Source organism: Lepidochelys kempii, chromosome 15 (genome assembly GCF_965140265.1).
Source record: "Lepidochelys kempii isolate rLepKem1 chromosome 15, rLepKem1.hap2, whole genome shotgun sequence".
NCBI classification, from domain to species: domain Eukaryota; kingdom Metazoa; phylum Chordata; order Testudines; family Cheloniidae; genus Lepidochelys; species Lepidochelys kempii.
Window position 1 is genome coordinate 21471011 of NC_133270.1, and position 18786 is coordinate 21489796.

At 40.6% G+C, this 18786-nt stretch overlaps 1 protein-coding gene across 2 annotated transcripts in view; it reads right to left on the bottom strand.

Moving 5' to 3' along the window:
* Positions 1-18786, bottom strand: part of PIWIL1 (piwi like RNA-mediated gene silencing 1) — a 46730-nt gene that overhangs the window by 13481 nt on the left and 14463 nt on the right. For both annotated transcript variants that reach the window (XM_073312371.1, XM_073312372.1), the window contains 10 exons: positions 18329-18409; positions 17109-17306; positions 15906-16017; positions 10534-10654; positions 9164-9281; positions 8792-8906; positions 3305-3492; positions 1710-1782; positions 1078-1278; positions 392-495 (listed from right to left, as the gene is read on the bottom strand). In XM_073312371.1, the coding sequence (XP_073168472.1) occupies positions 392-495; positions 1078-1278; positions 1710-1782; positions 3305-3492; positions 8792-8906; positions 9164-9281; positions 10534-10654; positions 15906-16017; positions 17109-17306; positions 18329-18409 (1311 nt within the window). The remainder of the gene's footprint in view (positions 1-391; positions 496-1077; positions 1279-1709; positions 1783-3304; positions 3493-8791; positions 8907-9163; positions 9282-10533; positions 10655-15905; positions 16018-17108; positions 17307-18328; positions 18410-18786) is intronic.

The following is an 18786-nucleotide window of genomic DNA, read 5'->3' on the forward strand; positions in this document are numbered from 1 at the left end:
GTTGTTTACACTTACAATAAAATGCGGTAGGCAGCGAACAGGTGAGGCAAACAGCATACATGTCCCTGAACTCAAGGCAGTGTTACATGCTTTTTTTTGAAGCAATATTTACGCAGCAGTGCACCTGAGAATTAGGGAACTCTCTCTCTAATGGTCAGTCAGTTTATCCTCTTATTCCTGAAAAGTCTGGAAAATAGTGTACAGCTACTTAGTAGTAAGCTAATCAGGAGCTTTTGACTACACAGTGTTCGTGAAAATGTATAATATGAAGTTAAACCAACAAAGACAAGGTTACTTTTTAAATGGCTGCTCATCACATTAGGCTTTTTCTTTAAGATTACAGATCCATCAAGTTCTTTCAGTTTATACTAAATGCCAAAAAGTATCTTACCGTGTCATTCCCTGATTCAGGCTAGCAACAAATCCTGCAATTGATCGCCGTCCAGCTGTAGTGTCATGATAACAGTCAATTCCCACAATCATAACTTGTTTCAACTTTAAGAAAATAGTTTACAGTATATTACAAAAAGTGCAAAAACATGCAAAAAGCAAACATTTATCATATCTGCACTAAAGTATTATACACAAAGCACCAACTTCAAAAATAATCAGTTTTTTCACTATTCAGGATACTGTTTACTTCCAAAATGTTTATTTATTTTAAGATGACTGTTTTTATGGAGTGCCTACTGAAAGTATCCGTGCTGACAGCCAGAAGCCTACATTTTACAACTGAACTATTTAACGCCTCCAATTGCATCCTCAATTAAAAGTTCTATCAGCTGCTTATTTCCTCATGTATCCTATGCGTTAAGTTTACCCATGTTGGCATTTTCTTTTTGGAAGCAAGTTATTTTGGGTAGGATACACTACAGGTAACCAACTGAAATTTAGAAGTAGTAAATCAATCATCTGGTGCCTTTCTGAACACTCATTTAAATGTTTAAAAGTTGTACCAAACAAGTTAAGAAAGTCTTCTAGTATTTTCTTTAAATGTGATTAGAGTTTGGGGGGTGGGGGGGACGACACACAAGACTTAACTGACTCAAGGTTAATGAAACAAAGCCAGCTACTTACTGGGATTTCAACACTCCAGAGCTCTCCACCCATCTTGCAGTTCATTTGTAAAGCAATTTTCGTTGCTATAGCCATTACAGTTTGTGGCTTGCTTAGAGTGCGAGCTATCACACACTGACTTGGAGTTGGGCAATCAGTACATAAGTATTTCTTGATAGCATCATACTTATCTTTACGATTACTGGATAGAAGACAAACTACCTTAAAAATTAAAATGAAAAGTTTAAAAAAAAAAACAAACTACAGCAGAATCAAATTTATTATTTGTTTGAAAGATCTGCATACAGTACACTGCTATAGCTCCTGTTCCAGCACAACAGAAAAATCCCAAGTGTTTTCTGGGACATATTTAGACAGTTTGGGTGCTTAAGTTCCAGTGCCTAAAACTAGTGGTCTGATTTCCATCGGTGGTGGGTGCTCAACAATTCTATATTTAAGCACTGACACTATCTAAATACATAATTTTCTACACATGCCTGGCCTCATAAGTATCATCTGACACTTGGGAGGTTAGTCACGTAACTCCATAAGTGTAAATCCACAGAGTTCATTTCATTATTAGGATATTAATGCAATACATAACCAAAAGTAGAGATTAACATGCTTTGAAATTATGGAATTAGCATACATACTATCTGTGTGTCAGAGGTAACCTTTTGTTGCAAGACCCTCAAATAAGCTTCTGTTCTATCGTCTACTTCAATCCTAAAAAGGGGAACAAGAAAATAAAAAGTGATATGGCTGTAGCTGAAGTTAGAGTAGCTCATGAAGCAGCAACAAGAACATAGGCTACCCATGCAACAGAAATTAAGTACAAGGTAGCTTAAATTTACAGCTTTTAGCAAAGTTACTGTATTCACACTGTACTAAGGTGTTCACTCTACCACTTAAGAATTAAAAGGAAACATTCCTGAACCAGAGTTTCTGGTAAGAATGAAGGAAAATCAAGATTAAAAAGAGTCATAAGCTTGACTAAAGGAGACTTTGGTCATACTTTAAAGTTGACTTTGGAAAGGCTGACAATACAGTAACTCCTCGCATAATGTTGTAGTTATGTTCTTGAAAAACGCAACTTTAAGCAAAATATTAAGTGAATCCAATTTCCCCATAAGAATTCATGTAAATAGGAGTGGGGGTTAGGTTCCAGGTAAATTTTTGTCACCAGACAAAAGACATTATATACATATACAGTATAAGTTTTAAAAAAGTTCTAATCAGAGGATTGTCTGGAGATCTGCTCATGAGCTCCCTGAGCTTCTCCTAAAGCAACCATGTTGATATCAGGTGGGATATTTCCCAGGGAATGCCTTGCTGCTAAATGATGAACGAGCACTCGGTTGAGCCCTCAAGAGTTAATACGTTGTTAATGTAGCCTCGCACTCTACATAGCGGCAGCAAGGGAGGCAGGAGACAAAATAGATGCATGGCATGGGCTGCAAACAAACACTTCTCTGCGGAAACTGAACATGTTGACGAACTCTCACTATCCCGCTGGAGCACACCACTCCCTCCTCCGGACACTGCATGCACAGCTGCTGACTTTCCAAAGTGCCGGCGGGTGCTCAACCCCTGGCCCATCCCCACTCCACCCCCTAACCCTAACCCCTCAGCCTCCTGAACATTGCAAAATAGCTGATTGCTGCAGGCTGGAGATGCGGGGGGGAGAGGGAAGAGGAGGAGTTGCTGATCCACGAGCGGGCAGCACTGGGGGAGGTGGAGTTGATAGGGGGCTGCCAGCCCACCCTGGTTCCAAGCCCCCACTCACTAGCAGGCGGCGGCCAAACAACATTATAAACAAACACTGTGCAACTTTAAACAAGTATGTTCTCTAATAGATCAGGAACATAACATTAACCGAGGAGTTACTGTACACTTGAATTTGTGCTGCTGCTGCTCCTGTTTATATTAAAGGCAGCTCCACCAATTAGAATAGTTCAACTTTCAACATCCAGCAGAATCCTTCCTATCAGCAGCACCCTCTCTAATCCTCAGTTAAAGCTTCCATGGACTGAAACACTAGCTCCAAAACCTAATTTTTTACTAAGTAATTAACCATCTGAAATTTTGAGATCTCTGGAGACCTTCAGATAAATAGATATATACAATTAAGAGAGTTTTATAGAAATAGATATTACAACTCCTTCCTCATTTAACACGATGACTGAAAAATTTAAAGAGCTATCAGAGTTTCTGAGCAAGTTATTTATCACATTTCTACAGTACTTACATGATAGCTTTGTTCATTTGGATGCCCATGGCTGGTGTGACTTTAAATAGATTTTGAACTAGTGCATTGGCAGCATCATAATTGCGCCGTGTGTATATTAACAACCAGTTATCCAATGGCTTTACACTAATTAAGGGAGCTCCCCTGGTTTCTTTTGACCAGTCTGCAAATTGAGGATTGTAGTCAAACTGGAAATGAGAAAGGATTAAATTAAGTCCTGCTGGAGCACAACTAACTTTCACAAAATCTATGTCTTAATATAGCAAGATCATCAGCCTTTGCAGTTCCAGCTGATCAAAACTGAGAATTTACAAAAAAGTTTCCTATGAAACAAGTTTTTTTTTTAAAATTCAGTTTCAGAAATTTCTAATTTCTAAGGTAACTCCCCTCTCTTAATGTGTCAGTATAGTTATGCCTGCATCTGTAATTTTCACTCCATGCATCTGTGGAGGTGGGTTTTTATACCCACGAAAGCTTATGCCCAAAGAAATCTGTCAGTCTTTTAGGTGCCACCAGACTCCTCGTTGTTTTTGTGGATACAGACTAACACGGCTACCCCTCCAATACATAAATAGGTAGCAAGTTTGGTTTACAATGAACCTGATAAACCTCCTGTGACCTTGGAAAATCAAGACGTGAAAATAAGTGTCTCTCAAGGGCAGCATACCAGTCCACATATCCAGGGAGGGGATGATTAAGGTCAGGGAGACCATGTGGAACTTCATTTTTTTTTTTTTTTTTTTTTTTTTTTTTGAGGTCGCCGTTCAGATGACACAGGTCTAAAATAGGTTGGAGACCGCCCTTGGCCTTTGGAAATAGCATGAGTAAAACCCTTTCCCTCTTAAGTCCTGCAGAACCTCCTTCACAGCTCCCATTAGGAGAAGGGCTTGCACCTCCTGGGCCACAAGTTGTTTGTGAGAAGGGTTCTTGAAGTGGGATGGGGAAGGAGGGTATGTGGAAATAAACTGAAGCGTACAACCCCTTTCCACAGTGTTCATCACCCAGTGGTCCATGGTGATATGAGACCATGCCACAATGAAGTGGGACAGATTGTCAAAAACAAAAGGGAGACATGATCTGGTGGCATGGGAACTAGTATAACACCCTCGGGTGTCCCAGCAGAAGTTCTGTTTGGCTGCTCCCGCACTTATCTTTCTTCTCTCCCCCGACTCAGTATCTGGGAGGGCCAGGTAGGGATGCTCAGGTGGATGACGGCAGCTGCCTGCAACTAAAACCCGTGTTTCATTTCTTTTGCAGGTCCTGATGGGGCAGTGGAACTGAGAAATAGGTGGAGTGCTGGGGACTGAAGTGCTTCCTCTAAAGTGCCTGGGCATACAGACGTAGGGACTTGAGGGAGTCTTTCAAGCAAGGAAGCTCTGCTTCCGTTTGCTCTGAGAAGAATGAAGCACCTTCAAACAGAAGGTCCTGAATGGACTGCTGGACCTCCATTGCCAGTCCAGAGGACTGGAGCCAAGAGCATCTGCGCATGATCACCACAGAAGCCATGGACCTAACCACCGGAGTCCACAGTGGCCTGCAGGGAAGCCCTGGCTACAGACTTCCCCTCCTCTACCAGAGAAGAGAACTCCTGCCTGGACTCCCGGTGAAGCGAGTCCTTGAATTTCAACATTAAGTTAAGCTGCACCTCTTCAGCAATGCCTGCTGGCTGGAGATGTGGAGCTGCAGACCCCCAGTAGAATAAGACCTTTCTATTGAAAGGTCTGAGTCTTTTCTCTTGGGGCGGGGGGGCCACTGCTTGTTGCCCTTGTCTGTCCCTCTCATTGGCTGCCAAGGTTACTAGGAACCCAGGAGGGGGGTGGGAGTACAAGTACTCATGCCCTTGAGCAGGAACAATACACTTCTTTTCAGCACTCCTTGAGGTGTGAGGATGGGGTTTGCCACAGGGCTTTAACTGGTCCCATGATGGCCACATTGAGCAGGAGAGCCACCTTCAATGTGGCCACGCAGTCAAAATAGCGACCAGGCTGTGGGAGGACTCTAACTACCTCCACTTCCAGTTCAAGATTAAAGGCCACCAGGAGTTGTCGAAAAGAGTAAGCTTTGAAGTCATCATGTAGAGGCAATGCACAAACCCTGACACTGCCTTGGGGGAAGAGAAAGGAGACCTGCACTGGCAGAGGGTCCTTTTCTTCTGCACCACTCCAGTCCCAAGGTTCTACGTCCTGATAATTGGTAGTGGGCGTGGTATTGGAATCTTGGTCAGGTGTTGCTCGATAGGATAGAGGTGCTCTCCTCTGACACCAGAGTACGAGTGCCTGGATGGGGGCCCCTGCAGTGCGGGAAAACCCACAGGTTCCAAAAAGGCCATTGCATCTGCATAGGCCAGCACCCACTGTGCTAAGCACTCAGGGGTACCCCTGCACCCAGACCCACAACAAGATAAGACTGACCAGCGGGGTACTGGGATCTGGGAATATGAGTGCACTTCCAAGTCAGATGACAAGCCTTCCTCTGGGGACACCATGGAGAGGCGTGCTGGGGAATGGTGCCAAGACATGGAGATCTGCATCAAGGCCAGCAGGGATGGTTTCCCTCTAGAGGATACTGAGAGGCCTTGTACTCAACAGGAGCTCAGGGCAACATGGTCGCTTCTGCTCGACATTGCCAACTCTTGCACTTCCATCAACGGCAGTGCTGAAAGTCCAGCAAGTCCCTGGCTGCAACGAACTCCCATGGGGTAGACAGTACTACAGTCTTGCTGGTGTCGCATTGTCCCTCTGGCACCAAATGTTGATACGGGACCAGACTCAATGGACCTGCATACATGAAGGAGTCAATGGTGCCTCAGAGCAGGCACAGAGGAGTAGCCAGACTCTAGTCGCACTATGCTGTGCTCCCCATGCTTGGCTTTCTTCAGAGTCAGTTAGTACTCCCCCCTCAGCCAACTGTTTCTTGTGTGTTTTCTTTGGCATTGGCGATGGAGAACAGTGCCAAGAGATTCTCACAGCAGGAGGAGCACTCCACACCAATGCCAAGGTACTGGGTGCAGAGTCCAACTGGTTCAGCTCTGAGGAGGGTCAGAGAGTAAACAAATTGGAGAAAGAGTCCAGAGGAAAGCAACAAAAATGAAAATTAAAAAACCAGACCTATGAGGACGGATGCTTGTTTAGTCTTGAGAAACGACGACTGAGGTGAGAACTCAATAATAGTCTTTATATATGCTAAGGGCTGTTATAAACAGGACTGTGATCAATTGTTCTCCATGTCCACTGAATGTAAAACAAGTAGTAACGGACTTAAACTTCAGCAAAAGAGATCTAGGTTAGATATCAGGAAAACTATCCTTATAGTCAGAAAATTTAAGCACTGGAATAGCACTGGTCGTTGGGTTTTTGTCAGCAGGAGAGCCAACAAACAGCGGCTACACTGCCCGACTTTTAGCTGTATAGTGTATACAAGCCCATCAGCTAGGAAGATTTATGTGCTTTCTCACTTTTTTCCTGGGCCAAATGGCACAATGGGGTTAGATTACAGCTCAGGATTTATTTTACTTACCCATTTAAAAAAATAAAAAGACAGAGCAAATAAAACGTTTACCAAGCAGTCAATAAAATGTTAGGACAATCAGAAGCAAGCACTTCCCCAAGTACCCACCCAGGTCCAGGACAATGATTAGCAAAACTGTATGACTCATGTGTGAAAGTCTGAGCAATTTAAAATGACATTCTACTTTTTTTGTTTTGTTTTGTTCTGTAACGTAATTTAAAAAAAAAAATCCAGGATTATAACTGGTAACTAATATGCTGCATTTCAAGTGTTCATAACTTAACTTTCATATGTTCAGGAAATGCTGAATAGTTAGTGACTTTTTTCTGTATTGTAGTTTAAATAAAATTACCAAAACAATTGAAACTGGTGTGATTATATTGCATTACTTTGACAAAAAATATGCAGAATTTTGCATTAATTTTTTTGGCACAGAATCCCCCCACGAGTATTGTGTGTGCGCATAACAACCATGATTCCAAACAACATTAATATATTAAATTTGATGGATACAATTGTATTTGTCTAAATGTTTGACCCAAATATGGGCAAGAATGTTCAAATAAAAAATAGTATGCAGACAAGTCAAACAGCTACACTAAGTGTAACATACTGGTTTTGAACATACACAATTCTCTGAGGTTCTGATTCAATGCACATAAGCACACTGACTCCACTGGGACTATCAACACGCTTAAAGATAAGCATGTGTGAAAGTGCTTTGCTCAATCAAGCCTTAAGGTATTGCAAGAACAATGCAACTTTATAGTTGTCTCAAGTTTTATTAAACTAAAAATTAGTCCCAAGCAAACTAGTGCTGTATTTACTTATTAAAGAATAAAATATAGAGCAAGACAAGTGATAATAAAAATGCTGATTTACACTTGCTGTGGGAACCATAATCAAAGCTACCCATCTTGCAAATTCAACATAGCTTGATGTAATTAAGTCCTGTGCCAGTTCCAGTCCCCTAACTTGAAAGGGACAGAACTTAAAAATGTTTGCGTGAAAAGAGTTTCCTATTACTTATAACATCTGAGATGACTAAGAATTTATTTGTCCCAGTTTATTCTGTGCATTTGAAAATACTTTGGTCAACTTCTCCCTTGCTAAAGAGTCTTTTATAAAACTGAACAGAAAAACCCTCAAGAGGTTTTTAGTGGAACTTTTAAGAAGTTCTGGGACTTACTATTTAGAGTGTGTTCGCTAAAAAACTGAATTTGACGTTTCTTTAAAAAATTTTGAATTGCCGTTAAGTGCCTGTAGTGGAGTGGCTGCCTCACTCCAGCAAGCAGGGGTTAAAAACATCCCTCGAGAGGGCTCTGACTGGGAAAAGCTAGGCTGATTGGGGAAACAGCCACAGCTGTGGCCAGCTCAGTTAGGGGCCAGCTGGCCCTGGTAAGAGGGCTGTGGGCCAGAAGTTGGAGAAGGCTCACTCTAGCTGCCTGGGAGCAAGGTACCTGACGTGGAGTGGTGCTGGGGAAGGGCAAAAGGAGCTGGGGAGCTCCAGCCTGGTAAACCCCCAGGCTGCAGGCCTTGTTTAAGACTAAAAGGTACTGGGGCTGCAGAGAGGCAGCCTGAAGATAGGCAAAGGCAGCAGGTCCTAACCCCTTGCCAATGATGAGTGGCCATTATACTGCAGACTGCCCCAGTGAGCGGGGGCTAGATGATGACTGTCAATAGCCACTGAGGCAAGGTGTGTTTAGAGGGTTGGGGGTTCCCCTGGGAGGGGAGACAGAGCATAGGGTTACTGCTGGGGCAGAACCCTGATGTAGAGGGGCACCGGGGTCCGGGAGGGACACAAAGGCCAGCAGCAGGTGAGACACCAACCTGCAGAGGGCGCTAAGGGCTGGAAGAGCAAATTCCCAGGACGACCAGCAGGAGGTGCCATGCTGGTGAGTCATCACATCCCTACAGTGCTCCTTTAAAAAAAATCTGTTTTGTTCAAAGATGTTTAATTTATTAAAATTACTTATTTACCACTTTTCCTGCTTGATGAATTTTTTCTGCTTGAACAACTCTTCCCGTAAAGGATAGTAAATTGGAATCAAAACTCAAACCCCAGTCACGAAGTTCCTTCTGAACATTATCATCCCTGTTAAAATTTAAGAACAAATTATAAAACCATTAATCACTTAGCACCTAGTGAGAGTCAGGATTTCTGGCTAAATTGTAATATATTTTGTACTTGAAGGGAAAGATTTTTCTAGGATCAAAGAGTTAAAGTGACATTCTCCAGTAAAAGTTGACTCTTTTTAAGCTCCTGTCAACTGAGTCATTACCAAAAAGAAAATAACTAATCAAAACAAAACACTTCATTCCCAAAGAACCAGAAGTTCTGAAGTAACTTACTTGTGAATGTAGTCAATGAGTCTTCCAACTTCACGCTGTCTTTGCTCAGGTGTCAGTCTTGTATGAACAGCCAAGTCTTTCATTACATTAAAATCGCTACGCATCTTATCAGTCAATCCTAAAATTAGCAAAATCCTTTTAATGAAGGTTGGTCTTAGTTTATTTTGAACATAGAGCCACAGAAACTTAGCAAGGAGACAGCTATTAACTCCATCTTCTAGAAAACTGGAGATATGCTGTGCACTTAGTGACACATATGAAAAAGCATGGGGACTATATTAATTTTTTGCAGTAAGTTACCTGTCACCAAGAATCTAAAAACATCATTTGGCTCCACACATCTGTCTCAGGCCACAGTTCATGCCAATGCATAAAAGACTGCACTGGGCCACCTAAACCACAAATCTAAACTTTTTTTTAACACATGTAGAAAATCTTGCATGAGCCCCCTTTGTACAGCACTAGAGAAGTCACCACCTTCACTGACTCACACAGGAAGTTAAAAAGAAACATTGTTAACTGCCACTACTCAAACTGGTACCTGAAAGAAGTGGTATTCTTTCTGGCTTCAAAATCACTAATGAAGATTAAAACTGAAATTTAAATAATGTTGATGTGCAAGTAGGAAGAGTATGTAGCTCACACATAATGTACTCTGTGGTGTTAACAAGAGGTAAGTAAAAACAAAGCAGTAGTGACAAAAAGCAAACAAGATTTGAATACACAAGCTAGATTCATCAAACAAGGTGGTGTTAGCTTGCAGAGTCACTGACGATAATTGTGCTTAATGTATTCCTCTTCTTTCCAATCATCATTTGGAAAGGCTAGAGTTACTGAAAGAAGAGGGAAATGTTTTTAAAGGAGGAAGTCTTAACTACAGAGGGGCACAAATGTTTTAATTTTGTGGAGTTAAGGAATTACACACTATTGTAAATGTTTAGCTAAATTTTACAGACGCAAAGTGGATGAAGCAATATCTTTTCTTGGACCAACTTCTATTGGTGAGATAGACAAGCTTCTGAGCTTACACAGATCTCTTCTGCAGGTCTGTGTAAGCTCAGAAGCTTGTCTATCTCCCCAACATAAGTTGATCCAATAAAAAAAAATTACCTCACATACCTGGTCTGTGACATCCTAGGACTGACAGCAACAACGCCGCATACAACAATGGAAAATAGCTAAATTTTAACACCCAAATCTCTAATTAGTACATTTACAGGTTTCATTACCAAATCTATGTTTATATCAATGAATGTTCCTGGCTAATTCATCAAAAAGTTTTCAATCCATCAGTGTCGCAGGAGGAAGATATATTTTAATACAATTTGCATGGCGGGTACTTCTGTATAGAGAAGCTATTAATAGAATACCTGTGAGGTAGCACAGCTCAGGAATGAGTACTGCAGGTCCTGGTATTCCTAGCCCTCTCCTCCTCTTCGGCTGACTGACCAAAACTGGTTGATTCAAGTCAGTGATTTCTTGGTTATATTGCTGTATAGAAATTACATAGTACACTTTAGTCAGATATCAAGTGCCTCTAGGAGACTAAATGATCACACTTTTTTCTAACATTCAACTGTTAACAAGTAGAGATACCAGTACGGTATCTTTAATTTCAAAACAAGCCAGATACTCAGGTCTATCTAAGGTTTTCTCCATAAAGTTACTTTCAGGGTGAACTATGTAATCCACATATTAAGGAGCAAGCCACATTTGGAAACACATTACCTAGTGTACTGATTGTGTATCAAATGCATAGACTGAGCACTTTTCCCAGACCTGCGCCCATTCAAGCAGACAGCAGAAGCTGTCTGTGCTTAAGATGGGTAGCCAGTAAAACAAAATTTAAAGTCACCAATAGCCAAGAACATACTAAGGTTCATGCTGACATATTAATGTATAAGCCCAAGTACACTAATATTCTTCCCTTCTCCAGCTTGTACAATATGAGACCAGTACTGCCTTACTGGTGAGACAGCACCCAAAGGCCCCAATAAAAATCAAGGTGACCTGTGGCCTCTCTTTGCATTCTACAGTTGCTGTTCAATCTCTCAACCAACCATAGAACCCAAATCTAGAAAGGGAATGTCTATGTTGTGCATGCTGACAGTAAACTAGCATCCTTTCTAGCCACTAAACCCTCTTGCACTCCCGGAAAACCTCAATATCAAAACGTTTCAGCCAGTCAGAAAGCATAAGGAAAAACTGCAGATTGTCCAGAGAAACAGACAAGCCAACAAAATGGCATCATGAATTCTTGAACCCTAAAAACAGACATCCTGCACTAGAATAGGTAAAAGTGTCATTCTACTCAAAAGTCAATACTACTGGTAAAAGATAGATAGGAAATGTCTTTTTGAAGGGTGAAAAGACCATTTTGCCCTTCCTGCCATTAAGAAAGAATAGTTACTTACTCTGCATTAATTCCAATTCTGGTGTGCACGTAGCCTTGTACCCCACTACACATGATTAGATTCTTTTGAATAGCAGTGTCTATTGGAGCTGTGCCTGCACCCAGATCCCCGTGTCCTGCACCCAAAAGCGCAGAGGGAGTAGTAGGCCCAACAGATGCTGAGATCCTTCACTAAAACAGAATCCAGCTATTAAAAGACTGTAAATAGGAAAATGAGGGTCGCTCATGGACTAGGAGTGGCCAACCCAATCCAAAGAACCACCAGTTACTGTTCCTTTGAGTGACTATCCATTTGTATTCTTCCACTTCTGATAGCTCACAAGCAGGGACTTCATAGCCAAGTTGTCAGTGGTCGGTCTGTTTTAACAATTGCAGGACAGCTCTGTCAATGTGAGATTCAAATCTGGAACCCTCTACTAAGAAGTAGTGCTGAACTCCAGGTAGCTGCGTTACATCTCAAGAATCAGAATGTCTCCTTGAGAAGCTACAGAGGCTCTTCTGGCCTCTGATAGAATGGGCTGTAATCTGCAGACTGGAATCTAAGTAAGTTAGTTCTAATAGTCAGACACCTATTTAGATAGCCTTTGGATGGATGTAAATTGACCCTTCACCTGTCAGCAAAAGCGAGAAATAGTCTGGGAGAGTTTAAGTCGTGGTCTACACTACACAAATAGGTCAGTGTACACATTAATCTGATCTACGCTACACTGATTATGTCAGTGTACACACTACAGCCTTGTCCTGCCCAACGTAAGCACCCTACTACACCGACATAACTCCACCTCCACGAGAGGCATAGGGCTTATGTCAATGTAGTTAGGGCAACACAGTCTATCTAAACAGCAGGTTACTTACATGAGTTGTGTGGAGCTGTGAAATTGACAAAAAAGCTGAGCAGCTAGAGCCCAGCTGCACAGCCTGGAGGCTCCCCTCTCTCAGCTGGTCAATTGTTGCCCCCCACCCTCCTCCAGCTGGGAGGCAAGAAGCCCAGAGGGGCACAGCTGTGTACTTAGCGCCCTGGCTCTCAGTCCCCAACACTGCCACTTTTCAATGGGTGGAAGCGCTCATGGTGAGGATGTGCACCACTAACATAAGGAGGGTAGCATGGATATCAGCCACCGCAGTAACCACTGTGGTGGCAGTAAGTCAGCCTAACTTAGGTCAACTTAGGGCATGTCTACATATAGCCCTGAGGGTTTTGTCCTGTCCTGACAGCAGTGTGTGACAGTTAGCCTTGATTAGAGCAAGGTTTAGGAAAGAAAACTGGAAGATGGATCACTTGATTCAAGTGAAAGTCCAACAACTTTTTTTGGCAAAAATAGTGGGTGTGGTCTTGTCATTGTGAAATACCAAATACAGCAGAACCTCAGAGTTACAAACACTAGAGTTACAAACTGACCAGTAAACCACACACTTCATTTGGAACAGGAAGTACACAATCAGGCAGCAGCAAAGACACACACACAAAAAATACAGTACTGTGTTAAAACATGAACTATTAAAAAAATAAAGGGAAAGCATTTTTCTTCTGCATAGTAAAGTTTCAATGGTGTATTATATCAATGTTCAGTTGTAAACTTTTGAAAGAACCATGTTTTGTTCAATTACGAAAGTTTCAAAGTTACGAGCAACCTTCATTCCCGAGGTGTTTGTAACCGAGGTTTTACTGTATGGTGGAAACGCTCAGAGAGCTTGACTCTTTCCTACTAGTTGAGATGAAGTTACAGCTACTAAACAGACAGTCTTCATAGGCAGAGAGCAGATTGCTAGAAAGAGGTTCAATGAGGAGCCCTATCAAGCTTCTTAAAATCACACTAAGATCCCAGGAGGGTAAGGTCTCTGCTTGGAGGAAAGCTATGCAGGAGGCCCTTGAAGAACCTAGCAACTGTTGGGTGTGAGAAACCTATATGGCCTTCAATAGAAAGGTGATGATCTGACAGTGCTAAATGGGTTATTATGCAGCTGATGCAGATTCTGAAATGTTTTAGGGCTAACAAGCAATCAGTAGTCACTCTAGAGAGTTTTCAAAGGGAAGTAAATATTTTGTAGTATTTTTGCCCAGAGAACCTCTTCCATTTTGGTGCAAAAGTAACTCTAGTGAAGTCCTTCCTGCTAAAAAGCTGAAGTGTTCTGGACTTCAGTGGAAGATATTCTGTCTGGGATCATTAGCTAGATCTGGATGTAGGATCTGAGCCCATTCTGAATAAATTACACTGCGCTGAATTGGTAGTGCGAGATCAAACACTGTTGACAGATTCATCAAAACCAAATACCAGAACAGCTTTGACCACTCTGTCCTCCACTAGTAATAAGAGGACTCAGATGCAGGGAATAATGAGGCCAAGAGCTTAAGAGGGAGAGATGTCTCTTGGGATCGTACATCTCAGATACCTAGAAGCTTAGTGCCAGAAGAATCTCCACTTAATCAGATACTACACTGCTGTAGTGCCACATGCCCATACGTTAGTACTGAAAGAGGAAAAGATATGCTCCTCTGACAGCACCATTCTTGTTCAGTGACCAGCTAGTGCAGAAGCATCAGCTGGATTCAATCTGGGCCTTGAGCTGTCAGTTAGCTAAGGAGCAGGAGGTGGAGCAGATACATGGCAAGATTTCTGCTTTGATTTACCCAGTTCTGCAGAAAGAAATCTGTGTCTGCTGTAATCTTGAGAGTAGTGCTCTTTCCTACTATAGATACTTTTCCTAAGTCCTCTTCTACCCAGACTCAGTAGTCAGAGTGTGCAGCTTACTTCAGGAAGAAAAAGCACCCTGGTGCACCGGGTAAACCTGGAGCTTATCAGAGCACTCACTGAAATAGTCTGATCCAGTCTGGCAGTCTTCTTTCGCTCAGGTTCAGAGGCGGCCCTCATGGTGCATGCTAAGAGGAGTTTAAGGGCTTGTCTACACTTACCAGGGAATCGACGCATCGGCAGCCAATTTAGCGGGTTGAGCGAAGACCCGCTAAATCAACCGCAGATCGCTCTCCCGTTGACTCCTGTATTTCACCTGAATGAAAAGTGCAAGGGGAGTTGATGGAAGAGCGTCTCCCGTCAACATAGTGTACCATGGACCCCGCAGTAATTAGATCGAAGTATGTTGATTTCAGCTGTTATTCATGTAGCTGAAGTTGCTTAACTTAGATCCATCTCCCCCTGTAGTGTAGACAAGGCCTAAGATTAAGACAGAAGTCTTCTGCTTTATGTTGCTCTTTGTATAAAAGGACACTTATCTGCAGTGTGTGTTTCACTGAGTAAGAGGCATTTTAAAAGAGTGTCCATCACTGACAAAGTCGTCGCCTTAAAGGAGAAACAATATAAATCCTGGAGACTTACATTCTGCCATCCCAGAGCAGCTATGGTATGGGAAAAACTTTGAATAAATTATAGAGCGTGGGTATTTATTTTTTACGTAATGGACATAAAAACTACCCTATCATGAACAATACTAATGACTACACTAACTTCAATAACTAGATAGAATTAGAACTTGCACAGTGTACAGAGAAGTGGACAGTGCTGCTGTTTGATCTTGTTGCCACAGGTATTAAGAAGGAGCTGAGGTATAGCTGGGCCTGCTCCGCTCTTGGGTGGAAAGGGACACAGGGATGTCCACAGCGCAGGCAGAGACTCAATGGATACTGCTATTAAAAAAAAATTCACACTCACACATATTGGCATCAGGAGTGGAAGGGGACAGAATTAACTTGAAAACCCCAAACCTCTTGTTTGAAAATTTTGTACCTACTAGTTAAAAGTATTACCTTTGATTACTATAGCAAAGAATTTACCAAAAAACACTTAAGTTGGTTTACTTTGTGCATTTGACAGCACCTTCTGTCTGATCAGTTTCAATATATTCCTGTGTAGTCAAGTTAGACTTGCTGAAAAAAAGACGTTAAGCTGTGGAGCAGAAAAAAAAAAAAATCCTTAAAAAAGTTTAACAGGATTTTTAAAACACTTCATGGCATGCTATTCAAAATGTAGGTGAGCCAGAATTTTTTGGAATTATTTTTAAAAACAGATATATAGTTGATATTATCCCTTTAGTAATCCTAGAAAAAGGAACATATTTAGTGGATTTTTACAATAGTTGCAATTGTTAACAATGACCATAGGTGTATGACTCAAGATACTTCTAAAAATCTGGACAACTAGAAATCACTTTGAAGCATGGTTATGTAAACATCTGAAAGTAAAAAAAAAAGTACCATGCATAGTCTTCTGATACAACGCTAATTAATTAGTAATAGCTATCCACAGATGATGCTCTGAAGTCCAACAAAATCTAGTAAGGAGAATGAAAATGACATTTTTAGTTATAATTTCATACCATTTTGTAGTAGTCTACAAAGCTGATTGCAGAACCGTCTGCTTTCTTAAAGGTGCATTTTGGATTGGAATCCCAGTCAATATCATCAACTCTGTATGTTTTGTTGTTATACCTGAATAAAAATTTTTAAAAATCTTTTGATCTTGTCTTACATGTAGATAGTAATAGTTTATTCACAGGTGCATGGAAACGGGCCAGGGAGGACTGAGAGAAATGCAGAAAATTACAGAAAATATCCAGTAATCTAAAATTTTAATAGAAATTTTGTTACTTTATTGCTGATAATAAAACTTCCATGTTCAGATTACAATTGATACACTTTAGCTTCAAATGCAGTTTATGTTAGAATACACTGAGAATTGATTTTAAGTATGTCAGGAAGCAGACTGGTATATATACAGTTAATTTCATATACTATCAACTTGGTTTAGCCATTAATTTGAGCAGGGGACTAAGAGCTTTTTTAGCTTCATGCCTTCTGTTAGCCACTTGTTCCCTGCAAAACATGTAACGCCCCAGAAAAGTCTCAAAAAGAAGACAAGGGAAAGAGAAGTAGACTCAACATAAGGGAGCCTGCATCTACCAAGATGATACGACGTCTCATCTTGGATCACTAAGAGTTCTCTTTTGCCACAGTAAGGCCTAAAACCAGCTTAAATTGGTAAGGCTGGGTTGAACATTTGAGGAGTGTTTATATTACATGATTTTTACATGTAAAACATTGTTTAGCTATCAGCTACAATACTAATGGAATTAGAACTGTTCCAGTATCAGTAGATCAGTGCCAAGAATAAGCCTAGAATTTTTTTTAAATGCTTAAAATTTATTTTATCTGCAAAGAGGAAAGAGACACATTCTTAAAATATGAATATAAACCAGCTGTTTGAAAAATCTAGCCCTAAGAGCCCAGCAAAACTTCCACTGTAAACAGATACACATTGCACCTGCTATAGTTAAGATCAGCTTGTGAAAATCCCAAAATAATTTCTAAAATATCAGGTTTTCAAGGTATTTAGGCACCTAAAGATACCGATAGGTGCCTACGGGATTTTCAAAAGCACCCAAGCAAGTTAGATGCCTGAAAATCCCATTAGGCATTTATCTGCATCTCTAGGCACCTAAATATCTTTGAAATAGTCTGTGCTTCAGTTACAAAACAGCATTAATGGTCACATTATTTAAAAATAATCACTATCATCTTACTTTGTAAGAACAATTAGCCCTATCAGTTCCTTAGCACAAGTTTCTCTAAATCTTTGTTCTTCAACCTGCTTATACAGGTTGTACATAAAATCCCACACAGTTTCACTGCGGAGAACTTTATGGCTCACATCTGTACACAACATGATGTTTGTCTCATACTGGAGAATAGAAGTAGCGAAGCCTGGCCAAATCATCAACCTGTTGGAAAAGAACAGAATATTTTATAACACAAATTGGCTTTTCATATATCTAAGAGTGCTACCAATTTGTTCTATAGATTTTAATGATGATCAAGTTTACCTTCATTAGTTTTACAGAACCACAAATTGAAGATTTTTATTAAGTTAAAAATGTCAAACAGCCATTTGTTTTAATTTAAATACTGCCTTATGGCATCTGCAACTCCAATATTGCAGTGTCAAGGTACAAGAAACTCACCAAAGCTAATTCATTCTGAAGTGGAAAAGTAAATGGTGGAGAGATTTAGAATTCACTTTAACATTATCAACTAAGGAATTTAATAATATCAACTAAGGAATTTAATAAAGGCACGCTTTAACATCAGCAGTCCTGTAAAATACCTCTATCCTTTAATTATTATTTCTTTACATCTCTCCCACAATCTGGAAAAGTCATAAAGTCACAAAAACTTCAGATTCCTTAGCCTTTCTGTATCTTGTTCATCTCTAGAGAATGTTTTATGTAGCTATCTGATCTATTTAAGATGCAAGATTGTTAGTTTGGCAATGCAGCAATATAAGCTGCACTGAAAGGACAACCTCAAGATCTAGCCGTAAGACTACAAAATCACCTAATGAAAGTAACCTGAAAATAGAGGTCTTAAATATCACTACTTTGTACACAAGTCTACAAGACACTATTTGCTTATATTAGAATGTTACATTTTTTGCTGCCTATGTAGCAGATGGTAAGAAAATACTCATAGGGGCTCGATTTCAGCTGAAAATAAGCCTTAGAAATAGATGAGAGATTTCGTGTTTTACTCAGCTGCTTAAGTAGAACTCACAAGGATGGATCTAGATCAATTCAGATTTTATAGTTACCCCCATAGTTAGAAGAAACTGAAAGTTAGGTATATGAGAGGTCTGAACACAAAACTATACAAGTCAAAAAAAAAGTGTTTTAATACATGATAAATCATTGAAGTAATAGCAAAAGATCATTTCTCCCTTGCAAGACCTGTAAACTCATTTTCCAACCTGTGATTGGGGATGCTGATTGGGTCATTTGGATTGTAATAATTACGTCCAATTTGCTGCAAGTTCATTATTTTCAAAAGCCTAAAAAGAAGTTGGGAAAGAATAAGTAATTGGCAAATAATAGCACTATTTAGTTTATCAAAACATCCAAAATACTGTAGGCCTACATTTAGAGCTACATGCTTTGCTTTTGCTATATTAAGCTAGAACAAAGATGCTGATGTAGAGTTTTGTTTCAATGTGACCTTTAAATAAATGCTTACAGTTTGTTTCAGTATTACTTAATCTTTCAGTTCTTGTAGTAAAACTAATTAAGAACACGTCCCCCTATCGTGGACTGAGTCACATGCCTCCTGACAACAGTCTCAGCAGGTTCCCCCCCTTTCAGATGAAGGCACCAAAATGAGCAGAAAGACCAGATCACAAACAGAAACATACCAGTTTCAGAGGCCCTATAC